General features: G+C 44.8%; 1 protein-coding gene across 9 annotated transcripts in view; it reads right to left on the reverse strand.

The window, feature by feature from the left end:
• Positions 1-7,491, reverse strand: part of STAT4 (signal transducer and activator of transcription 4) — a 68,343-nt gene extending 60,852 nt beyond the window's left edge. For 7 of the 9 annotated variants that reach the window (XR_010591614.1, XM_005306806.5, XM_005306810.5 and 4 more), the window contains exons 1-2: positions 7,271-7,411; positions 704-832 (exon numbers count right to left, since the gene is read on the reverse strand). Coding sequence is in view for 8 of the 9 variants with exons in the window: in XM_005306806.5 (XP_005306863.1) it covers positions 704-831 (128 nt within the window). In the remaining variant the exon portion in view is untranslated. Of the gene's footprint in view, positions 1-703; positions 833-7,270 lie in introns of all 9 variants that reach the window. The other 2 variants (XM_008172909.4, XM_065562014.1) reach the window with 1 other exon arrangement.
• Between the last annotated feature and the right edge of the window lie 5,426 nt (positions 7,492-12,917).

Below are 12,917 nucleotides of genomic sequence, written 5' to 3' on the forward strand. Positions count from 1 at the left end.
CACACTACAAAATACAAGCAAACAAAAAACCAACCTAAAACTAACTGACATTTTTTCATGCAAAAAACTGTCATTATGTTAATATTCAAAAACAAATATATTTTGTATAGAGATAAGTCCAAACAAAAATCTATTCAAACACACCTGAAATTTGAGGTTGAAAGAGAGAAAATTGAGCTCTAAAAGATATAGAACAGCTCAAATGACTATATATTATCTGATTATATTAAGCTTTAATTTTGTTTCTCTTAATTAGAGCTAGATGAAGCCATATTTCAATAAACGTGTTATAAAGAAAATTACATTCAGCTTTTTTATTTAAAAATAATTCTTTAAAGAAGTACGTGGTATTTGATTTATTCAAAATCAAAGCAAGAAAAAGATCCCTAAACACTAATTAGTGTTTTTATTATAAATCTGCCCCAGACAAATCAAATATATGCCATGGAAATTTGTAATTAGTAAATTAATGTAGTGAAAACATTGGCACTTTCAATGTTTCACTCACTCTGAATCTCTCAGATAAATAAAGGGCAACGTGCTATGTGAATAAGATGGCCTTTAATACATAACTAAAGGCACACTTTTCTTGCAAAGCATGTTCCTGCACAGTTCACAAGCAAACATACTAAAAATCTGCCTGTATAAACCATAAAGTTTCCACAAATCAAACCTTAGTAGACAGAAGAACATTTAATCTTACCAATCTTGGCTTTCTATCCACTGTGCTAGTAGATGTCGGACTTCCATGGGAAAGTTATCGTCATAGAACTGGTCTACCTGCTCCAAAAACTTTATTTCCAACTGCTGGACTTGACTCCACTGAGACATACTATAAAAGAAATGGTGAAATTGGTTTAATATTTAATGTTTGATACTACACAAGCACTCCATAGCATATGTATAATTTGTTTTCAGCATATGTTCATCCCTTGTCCCATAATTTAATAGTCCCCCTACCCCTCATTTTTTTCCACTTTCAAAGGGACACTCCACCTGAAACAGTGAATTATTCAGTTAAAAAAAAAGAAAGAGTAAACAGTAGTCTCAGGCATTATACCAATCTGGGTATCCTGCGGATTTCTGTGGTTTCACACCACCTTTTCCTTTTTTATTGTAAATGATTTTCTCTCCCTGGTTGTTGTGTGAAAGACTCATAAAAGTAGATCATAAAAATATCAGACAGAATGGTGATTTTTCTTTTAACAGTATTTCCCTTTTCAGGAAAGTAGTTTACAAAGCCAGATATCATCACTTACAAGAAGTCCAGTAAGCTGGCAGGAAGGTGCCCTTGTTAGTTTGATTAATTCACACCAGTCTGATTTTATATTACACTTATCATTGTATTTCATCTACTTCAGCTGGTTCTAGAACTCCATCCTCTTCTCTATTGAGGGTACTATATCCTGCCCTAGTACATTGAGGTATTGCTCTAGTACATCTTAAACGGCTATAAACCTGTGTGCACGCTGGGTCCAAACCCAGGAATGGGAAGGCTACATAAGAAATTAAAGAGAAGAAACCGTAGGCATGATCAGGGCATCTACTGCCACACTCTGAAATTCATACCTAGACTAAGCATCTCTATATCTATCTCACCTAGAAGGATTGTACGTTGGGGTTGCTTCAGATTGTAGTTGTATGTTTTTGGTAAACTTAGTACCGGAAAGAAAGCCAAATACAAAGAATAGGCCACCATCTGATAAGCTTGCATGGTGGTGAGGGGCAGACATTAGACCTGCATTGTCACTCCATACTCAGGCAAAACCGACATTAACTTCAGTACTTGAGTGTGGGATTGCAACAGTCTTTCAAGGTTACAAATATTGGGCCAGATTCTCATGCTGCATCCAACTTCCACTGGGCAGACTAGTGTGGAAGGGGTGGCCATCAGGAAGCTGGTTATACCTCCCTGATTCTCTGCTTTAATCCTGAGCACACATTAGAGTAGCTTAGAGGCTGCTCTAAAGTGCACCAGGTGGAATCATGTTCCAGCCAATGCTACTGCCTACTCCTCTCCATTCCTCCCCCCCCTCCCCCCCGACATACTTCCTACGCTGGGGACTGCAAAGAGGGAGTGACAAAGAAACCAGCTATATCAGCTCAGTATCCCTAGCATGGTCCCAGTGGTACAAAAGAGATAGAGTGAGCCTGAGAATTTAGACCATTATATATATTTTTTTAATTTACATGTTTATGTTGTAAAAAGTCATTACCAATCAATGCTGCAGATATTTTGCATTATTTCAGAGTAAAACAGAGAAGGGGGAAACACCCAAACAACAAAAATGTTGCTGCAATGACCTTTAATGCCTTTATTATTATTACTGTCTATTATTTGATGATATTACTTAAAAGCCCCAATCTCTGCTTCGGACCTCTAACAGGATGGATTGCCCTTTTTAGGGCCAGGAGGCCTGGGGCAGCTAACCCTGTTCAGTCAGCCCACCTGTGCTGTAATTAGCCCTATCTTAGCTAGAGGGGGTAGGGCTAATTGAGGTCAGGTGGCAGTATGAGACACCTGGCCTCACAAAAGGGGTGAGAAAACTCAGTTTGGAAGATGAATCACAGGGAGCTAGTAGGGTTTCTGTAGAAGATTCTTAAATAGGGGGAATGAGATTAAGAAGGGATTCTAGGAAGAGAGCCAGAGAAACTTAAAGCTAACCCACAAAGGGTAGGGAGCTGAGTCTGGAGGATGTGCTGAAGATGAGCCCAAGCACTGTGAAAGACCCTTTTGTTTGTCTGAGTTGCTGTTTTGGGCTTTCCATACCCTTGGAGGGCTATGCTGTGGACAGACACAGGGCCAAAGAGGTAATCAGCAGGAGGGGGGTTCCAGAGGTGAAAATCCCTCCACTGCCCCATTCCAGATGCTGGGGATGGTACTGTGGTGAGTAGAACTGTTATAGGGCCCCATCGTGCTAGGTGCTGCACAAAAATTACAACTTGAGTCCTTTTGAGTGGAAAAAGGACTATGGAACTGTCAGTCTTTGAGACAAATGTAGATTAACAGTTTTTCAATGTGCTAATTCAAAATGAAGCCTTTTATTTTGAATTTTCATAATGTTAGATATGGTCTTAATAAAGACACTTAATGTATGGCTTATTACAATAATCTGTAACCCTCTAACCCCCTTTTTGTCCTATGACTACAGCAGGGGTCGGCAACCTTTCAGAAGTGGTGTGCTGAGTCTTAATTTATTCACTTGAATTTAAGGTTTTGTGTGCCAGTAATACATTTTTAGAAGGTCTCTTTCTCTGTTATTGTATGTAAAGTAAATAAGCTTTTTAAAGTGTTTAAGAAGCTTCATTTAAAATTAAATTAAAATGCAGAGCCCCCCCAGACCGGTGGACAGGACCCGGGCAGTGTGAGTGCCACTGAAAATCAGCTCGCGTGCTGCCTTCGGCATGCATGCCATAGGTTGCCTACCCCTGGACTACAGGGTTTTAATGGGCCATTTCACCTAGAATGGCCCCTTTGAATGTGCTAACTACTTATGCTAAACTATCTTTTTGACCTTGTATTTACCTGTTACACTCTAGATATGTCTACACTGCAATTAAACACCTGTGGTGCACCTATGCCAGGTGACTTCCTCTCACAGGCTTGGGTTAAGGGGCTGTTTAATTGCAGTTTAGACATTTTGGCTCAAGCTAGAGGGTCCCAGTGCCTAGACTTCAGCCTGAGCCCAAACATTCAAACTAAACAGCCCCTTAGCTCAAGCACTGTGAGCTCAAGTCCACTGGCATGGCCCAGCCAGGGGTGTCTAAACTGCAGCGTAGACATACCCTGAGTACCTTTCCCAGACCTGAGGAAGAGCTCTGTGTAGCTCAAATGCTTCTCTCTCTCACCAACAGAAGTTAATCCAATAAAAGATATCACCTCCTCTCTAACTTTAAAACAGTGTTTTAATTGAAAATATAACAATTTTGTAGAACTTTATTTTTGGGTGACATTGCTATTTCAATTTTTTGTCCCACTTTGTTGTGTGAGTTATGGATCAAGCTGGTCACAAAACAATTTCCGTTCTGTGGAAAATCCTGATATTTAAAAAAAAAAAAAAAAAACCACAACCCTAGTTCTGAATCTAATCAATTTCCCATAGAATCCAAATTCCCAAAGTTAATTCTCAAGACTGAACAACTTGTTTTGATATCAAATCATTTTGTTTAGATGAAGTAAAAACATCATATAGGGTATTTAATATAATTATGATGCTAAAATTCATCAAAACTACAAAGTTAAGTGGTGGTGTCTCATTGAAATGACAGTTCCACATCATACAAACAAATTAAAAATAGCTTTTTAGATGCTTTAAAATTTTAATTAATAAAGGGAAAATAAAAATACCTTTATGGTTTGAGATTCTTTATTCAAAAATGTTTTAGTGTTTGAATTTCCATGTTTAGTTTTCATTGAACCAAAGAAAAACACTGAAGAAGCTGAAGTACTTCATGGGCATAATTGAGTCCTGTGGCCTTAATCAGGCAAAATTAAGGGAGGCCAATGGGAGTCTTTCCTTAGTAAAAAGAACAAGGAGTCCTTGTGGCACCTTAGAGACTAACACATTTTTCTGAGCATAAGCTTTTGTGGGCTAAAACCCACTTCATCAGATGCATGCAGTGGAAAATACAGTAGGATGAAGTAGGTTTTAGCCCACGAAAGCTTATGCTCAAATAAATTTGTTAGTCTCTAAGGTGCCACAAGGACTCCTTGTTCTTTTTGCTGATACAGACTAACACGGCTACCCCTCTGAAACCTGTTTCCTTAGTAAGTACTACATAACTTGGCCTTGTGATATGTTGTTGAGTGCTGTACATTAAGTCAGAGTGCCTAAGTTTAAAAACTGATTAACAGCCAAATCCTGAGGTCTTTATATAATTACTGATTTATCCCCTCCAGATATAGTTATGAATATATGGCAATTCTCTCCAAAAACCTTGTGAATATTTATGCATTGATAATTATATGCAGATCTTATGCAGCATTCATTTCTTCAGGATTACATTATCATTGCAATTTATAAAAACTCCCTGCAACATCACTTGTAAACAACATTGTTCAATCTGCCTCCTTTTTACATTTTCTTTTCCACTAAATAGGAGAAATGTTGCCAACTATTTACTTTTGTTTTCTGGAAATTGGGTATGAAAGCATTTCATTCCCTTTCTGCAGTTGTATTGATAACTTTACACCATTTGCATCACTGATTAGTGATGCATACAAAGAGCCAAATCCATGTGTTCCTTCCATACTGATGATGCTGTCTTTTGCATATATTAATACTTGTGATTTTTTTTTCCCTCTCTCTTCTCTCCTGCCCCCCATCCAGGGGAACTTCTGTGGCCTGAGTTTTAGAGGACATCAGACTAGATGATCACAATGCTCCCTTCTGGCCTTAGACACTCAATCTATTTTTAGTAGGAGTTTTGAGTGCAAAACTTTAATAGAATTAAATGGCTTTGGGAATCCCGGAGTTTTAGATGTGCCCAGAACACCTAATAGGGCCCTAAGTAAGGATTTTGTCTGCAGTGTAAACTTTTAGGTTTCTTTTACATTCAGTCACTTGCCTGCATAACCCTTTGTACTATTGGGGCCTGTTTTGTAAATGGGAGACTATTTATTTATTTAGCATATCCAGATCAAACAAAAACAATACACATTGTGGCATGCTTTCCATTTCACTTTTAGTCACAGGGTATAAATTTGCCATGTTCATTTTTCTCTTGTCTTAGTTTGTTTCGCCACTGGAAGTAAAGACTTTATTCAAATTCATACCAAAAAGTACACTTTTTCCAGGAAAAATTAAAGTTAAAAAACTGAAAATATATAGTTAATTTAGATTCTTCTCCAATGTATCTAGTGCAGTATAAATAGTTGATATTGCAATGTAATACAATAGACTATTTCTTAATGTTGCAATGTAACTTTCATATTTCAATTATGGTGTCAAAATAGTATGTGTGGTATAACTATATATAAATACATTCTAGAACAGTTATAGTCAACTGTACTTTAGGAAAGCACAAGGGCTTCAAAATGTGTATCTTCTGAAACTATCAAATTCACACACAGAAGGTAAATGCTGGAACAATTTGTATAATGGAGGTGCCAGAGGCATTGAACCAAACTGTAAGCACTATATATGATGGAAATGACTTCAAGCCTAGTTTTGGGACCTATGCCTAAATGTATCTATTTAATTCTCAAAGCTCTATGCTGTTAAGAGGGACATTATTGTGGATAAGTGGGAATCGTATAAAACAGTGCCATAGCATCTACTTCTCTTCAGTTTCTCTCAGGAGTTAGATTAATTTGTTTTCAAAACACAAATGCCCTGTACTGTTCTGTAAAACAAGATGATCTCTTAAGGTTATCTCTGCACTCTGCTCTAGGCAGTGTTTCCGTGCAAATTTTGGGTTTCTGAATATGCTTTCCAAAAACGACTTTTCTGAACTTCCAACCATAGAGCTTACCTAGGGAAGGCTACCCCCCTCCCCTCAAAAGAGGGCCAGGGCCCATATTCAGTGGGGGACAAGTGCAAGGAACCGCCTTCAAAGCTGCTTTGCAGAGCCCTGAGGAACCAGGGTTATGCGTACAGGTGGAACAAAGGCGAAGAGGGCCAACGTAATCGCCAAATGAGCTAGTCTCTCTCCCCTATTTCCTCGTCTGGCCTCGCTCCTCTGTTCCATCAGCTCGTCTCTGCAGGTGCCCACCTAAGAAACTTGCGCGCCCCCCCTCACTCCCGCGGTTGTGGCACTCATTGCCCCCTCCCGCGCCTCTTCGGCCCTGGAGCGGCCGGGGCCGTGCAGCAGCCCACGGGACACATGGTTCAAGCCGTGCCCAAGCTGGGTGGCCTCACTCACTCACCCCCACTTCAGAGAGCGCTGCGAGCGGGCCGTGGGGCCCCTGCCCGCAGCAGCCGCTGGCCTTGCCTGGGGGCTCCCTGAAGGCCAAGCTCCCCCTGGGGCCAGGCTTCCCCCGCTTTTTCTGGGAGACCCAACTCGGCGCCAGCTGCTGCGACCCCCCGCACCATGCAGCGGCGGCTCGACGGGTGCGAAGAGCCGCTGCTCCGGCGCCCGCCTCGCTCTGCCAGGTCGGCAGCGAAGCGGGGGGTGCGCGCGGAGCCAGGGCGGCGCCCCAGCAGAGCCTGAAGCCCGGGGTGCGGAGCTCGCCCCCCGGCTGCCCTCGCAGCCCCCCGGTGCCCGCGAGCAAGCGGCAGCCCGAGCCTGCCACCCCCCCCGCGGGCAGTAGCCCGCTCCTCCGACTTGCCTGTCCGAGGGGCGCCCCAGGCAGGCTCCGCGGGTGGCGAGACGCGCAGGCTGAGCTCCGCCGGGCGGCTGGCTGCCTGCCCCCGCCTGCCGCGCGCTTTATTCTGCACGCTGCCTGCCGGCTTTCCTGTGCGTCAGGGGAGTCCCCGTCCTGCTCCGGAGACCGCTGCTCAGCCCGGGCCCGGGACTCCTCACCCCGCCACTAGGGCCTCATCCCTCCCCGGGCGTGTCCCCCGCGGAGAAGAAACCCTGCGCAGTGGTGAGCTGAGCATTCCCCGCTAGGGGCTTGAATTGCACTGGGCGAACCACCCCCAAGGGGCAGGTGCGGGGCTGGCCTGGCTCATGGCCAGTGCCTGACCTGAGGGTTTCAGTGCTGCTGATCCCACTGCACCGCAAGAGGTGGATTTTTGGGGTCCTGCTTTCCTACCTATCTACCTAGTGCAGCTTGTTGAGCCAGCAGGGATGACTTGGCCAAGCATCGCCCTGCCCCCAGTGTTCCCATTGATGAAGCTTTGAGCATGATGTTGTCAATGGAACATTATTATCAGAGCTATATATATATATTTTTATTACAGGATTATTTTCTCTTAACATTTTTTTTCAACCTTATGTTTTGCACAGTTCAAAATGGACTGGTTTTCCCTTTTTTGCCAAAGTCTCAGTGACATTTTTAAATATCTTTAACAAAATCATGTTAGATTGTTATTAACAACTTTGTTTGCCAAAAATGCTTGCTAACAATCCTGAATCCAATTTAATTTTTTTTAAAGTCAATACCCCTTCCAAAAATAGAAAATTAAGTTGTTGACAATTATTTGTGACAAGTTTGGTTTGGAGCGAGTGGGACAGTTTTCATCAGAGAAACAAAAAATGTTGACAGGCTTTCTTATAGCCCTGTTACTGCTAAGTAGAGCCCTCCGACACCTGTAATATGCTTCACTCCTTACTAGTGTATAGAGTGATCATATGTCCCATTAAGATTCTCCTGCTTTTCAGTGAGTCAGTATAGTTGGTGGCCCAACCTCTGGGCTGGCAAAAATGTCTTCCAACTTTCATAAAGTAAATACATGGTTAATAGGAGTTTAAAAGGCCAGGGACACTTCCTTGTGAAAAATCTGTGCAGCAAATCGTGCTAGAGCTGTGAAAATGTCCGTTTTTTGATGTGTGGAACTTTAGAGGGAGTGATTGTCATTGTGTTTCTGGTAGTGTCCAAGATGTGCTGCTAATGTTTTTCCAAACAAAAATAAGGCACGATTTAAGGAGTGAACAATTTTAAGGTCAGACTATGAACAGGCAGAGCTTAGGGGGGTGGGTACAACACAAAAGTATCTCAAATAATTTTTTTTTTTTTGTGTGTGAATAAGTTCTGGATGAAAAATAGTGGCTCTTCAATCATAGCAGTCGTGCTGCTAGCACAGTTCTCTGATATCTAAAAGCTGTACATTGAGAAGAATTTTGGTCTGATTCTCCAACATCGCATGTGGCAAGGTTTGTTTACGCTTGTCCGACATGGATATAAAATGCTACCAAATCAGAATAACATTTTACATCCATTTTGTAAATGACTAGAGTTAGACAAAGATCAAGGCAGTGAGGAATCAGGATCCTAGGTCTCAGGCAGTGCAAAGCAGCTGGAATGCTGCCCTAATGTAGATTCCAAGGATTCTTGTGACTTTTATTATTTATTCCTTTATTTTATTATTCTCTGTATTATAGTAATACTTGGGACATCTCTATACTGCAGCTAGAAGTATGCCTCCGAGTGAACAGACACGTGATAGCTCCATTCGAGCTAGTGTGCAAAAAAATAGCAGTGTGGTGAACTTGTGTCACGGGCAGTGGCTCAGGCTAACCACCTGAGTACAGCTCCAGAGGGTCAGGCAGACTTGTAAGCAAGTGGCTAGCCCATGCTGCCATCCATGCCATGGGAAGTCAACACTATTTTAGTGTGCTAGCTCTGCTCATGCTATTGTCTGTCTATCTGCACTCCCAGCTGCAGCATAGACATACCCCTGAAGGCCCCAACCAAGATGGGGACTCCATTGTCCTAGGCACTTACTCCAAGCATGGAGTATGAGATAGTCCTAAGTGATAGCTACCCTATTGGCTGACGCAGCAGAAATTGAAATGGGACCATCCAGAGCTAAAAACCTGAGCCGCTACAGAGCTAAGGACTCTGCAGCCAGAGGCTATAACAATTCATGTCCTCTGGATCAGCACTGGGAAACATTTATAACACTCACTCACCTGTGACTTACAATTGCACTGAATAGCAATCTTTGCACTGACACTGACAGAGGAATCCTTGGGCTTCACAAACCTACTATAGCTGGCTTAGTGTGTTCCATTCTTCCCATGAAGGGACATTCTGGTGGCCATCCATGCACAAAAGAAAGCAGCCAGACATTGGAGCTGTAGTCATAGCAAAGGTGGGTTATTGCTGCTGAAATGCAATGATATTTTCCAGAAAGTGGAGGGAGAATGTCATTGTTAGGAGATTGAGGAGCAAGGAGAGCTGAGAAACTCTGAAGCATGAAGATTGCATATGATAACATTTAGGAAGCTGTAATACTACAGCAGGTGTCAAGTGTGGGTGCAGCTGAACATCAGGTGTTAACTAAGACAAACTATGGTCAGCACCATTTTGGTAACCATGGTTAAACCTGTTCGATGTCAGCACTGCAAATTGTTACTATTGTGGGAAAATGTTTAATTTTCTCTTAAATGTCTTTGTGAGCCCAGATCATTAACACAAATGCTGCAAAATTCCAATTATAGAATTGTGCACTCCAGTGTGAATTTTTGTGATTACTAGGCAATTTTTTTTTTTCAAGTGCTGTCAAACTTATGTACCTCCGGGATTTTCTCCATATTCTATTACTTCTCTGAAGCCTGGGTGCAGTCCACTGCAAAGCCACATTTGCTTAGCATATCACAAACGAATGTTATGCATAAAAAGGGCCAAGAGCCTGCATCTGTGCTTACTGAAGTCCAGCATAGTGTCCCAAATCCCACTTGACTTATTCATGCAAATAGTCTTTATCATCTTTTGGTGTTGGTAATGGCCTCAACCAGACATTCAGCTAATGCCATCTCCAACACCTTGACAACACCAAAAAAAGATAAAGACCAGGGTTAACATCATCCAGAAGCTCCCTGGTATGTCCTGGGGATATGATGCACGCATGCTTTGAACAAGCCCTGATCTTGCCAACAGCTGAGTATCATGCCCCAGTTTGGTGCAACAGCTCCTTCCCACACCAGTCTCATTGACACAAAATTCCTGAGTGCAGCATTAATTTTAAGCAGTTCTCTCAAAGCAATGGCAATACTGTGGCTTTCAGTTTTGGCAGGTGTTGCGCCAGCCAACATGAGGTGAGATGCTGCTGTGGTTCAGGAGTACAAGATCCTGGCAGCATCAAACCTGCCGATACACCAAGACCAGGGCCGGCTTTAGGCCAATTCCACCAATTCCCCCGAATCTGGCTCCGAGCCTAAGAGGGCCCCATGCCCAGTGGTAGGGCCGCCCAGAGTGGGGGACAAGTGGCAGAGAATCCCTTCCTTGGCTAGAGGCGCCTTTTTAATTTTTACTTACCGGCGGTGCTCCGGGTCTTTGGCAGTGGGTCCTTCAATCGCTCCGGGTCTTTGGCGGCACTTTGGCGGCGGGTCCTTCAGTGCCGCCGAAGACCTGGAGCGAGTGAAGGACCAGCCGCCAAAGACAAGGAGTGCGGCCCGGTGAGTACAAGCCCCATGTGTTTGTGTGGTTTTTTTGTCATCCCTCCCGGGGCCCCGTCAAAACTGTTCGAATCGGGCCCCGCACTTCCTAAAGCCAGCCCTAACCAAGACCTCAGTTCACTGCCACTCTCCCGACTGTGAGGGGCTAGGGGTGTGTGTCACCCCTCGCCATGTGAAATCTTAAGCAGGGGTTCTCAGTTGGGGTCTGCAAGTGCTTTCAGGGGGGGTCACTGGGAGCTGATGCTGAAACCCACAGTCTGAGTCCCAGTGCCCCCTGTGGGGCTGCAACCCCGATCCCAGCACCCTTCACGGGGCTGACGCCCGGATCCCTGGCGCCTGCCATGGGGCTGAAGCCAGAGTTGCGGGGGGGCTGAAGCCCCGATTCTCGACACCCGCTCCAGAGCTGAAGCTGGAGACATGGGGGGCCTGAAGCCCTGATTCTCAGTGCCCGCTGCAGGGCTCAAGCCAGAACTGCAGGGGGGACTGAAACCCTGATTCCTAGCGCCCGCTGCAGGGCTGAAGGGAGGAGCCACAGGGCTGAATCTTGGATTCCCGGTGCTCTCCATGGGGCAAAAGCCCCTGGAGCCCGTGGGCAGAGTTGGGGGGGCACCGGGAATGTTGCCACCCCAAACTGCAGTGCATGTGAAGGGGTATCCTGGGGGCAGCTCCACACCCCCCACACCTCCTTCTCTCTCTCTTCCCTCTGGCCAGTTTGGAGGCGGGAAGCTGGAGCCGGGCAGTGCGAGGCAACTGCACCTCTGGCTGGTGCCTTGGAGCAGGCAACCATGGTGTTCCCTCCTCTCCTGCTGACTGCTCGTCAGCTCCCAGCCCCTTTTCTCACACAGTCGGTAAGAGCCATAGGGGTGGGGCTGGCAGAGCCCTCAGGGAACAGGGCTCTGCACCCTGAGCTACCACCCTATCTGCACACAGCCCCTAGTTACCCTCCTCCTTGCATCCTGAACTACCTTCTGCCCCCACACAGCCCCCAGCTATCCCCTTCCCTGCACCCCGAGTTGTTTTCGAACTTTTTGAGCTGAATTCCCCCCCCCCCCACACACACACACACCACCACCTTTGAGTTATCATTTTTGGTTGTGCCTCCCTCCCATCACAACCAAGACAAGCTGGGTGGCCTCCTGAGGTGAGTCAGGGGGTGAAGGTGGCACTCCCTCCCTGGACCCGCCATGTGGAGCGGGCTTGAACCCTGCTGGTCCCTGCCTCCCAAAATAGAAGTAATACTATGCCTATGCCCGATGGCCCCCCAGATCCTTGAGGCCCCCCTTTTCCTGCTGGGCTCTGGAGTTTTTATAGCATGTTGGGGTGACGACTGCATAGTTCTGATTGATTGCTGTTGAATATGAGCAATTTTACAAGGTGTTCCATATTCAGCATAGGGAAATATGGTCACCCTGCCCATTCCCAAGAGGGCTTTCAGCAGTTGGGAATAGCCAGAGTGGTGCAGCTCTCCAGCCAGACTCCTACATACCTGCACCCCTTTGTGCCTGGGCTGGGGGAATTCCCTGGGGGCCTTATCTGGCGACTTTGTGGTCCCTTTGCAGTGCCAGAGCATTATAGCCATAATACAATGGAGAATCTGCCCCATTGACTTCAATGGGCATAGGATCAAGCCTTTTTCTCTGTGCAAAGTGGATATAAATTGGTATGTCTAAGTGGTAAATTCTGATCTGGGCATATTTTAACAGCCATTTTGGATAGGTGTTAGTGACTACACAAGGTGCAAAGCAGTGGAGAATCAGGTCCACAGAGATTTTGTGTAGTGTTTTCTTTTTGAAAACACTCCCAGCTTCAGGTTGTTATGAGGACAAGCTGCCAGCAGAGGGCACTTAATACCATGCTTCTGACAACATGCATGAGATTAAAAAATGTTAATGCCAACAGATTTCTTGCTATTG

The sequence above is a fragment of the Chrysemys picta genome, chromosome 11 (assembly GCF_011386835.1).
Source record: "Chrysemys picta bellii isolate R12L10 chromosome 11, ASM1138683v2, whole genome shotgun sequence".
NCBI classification, from domain to species: domain Eukaryota; kingdom Metazoa; phylum Chordata; order Testudines; family Emydidae; genus Chrysemys; species Chrysemys picta.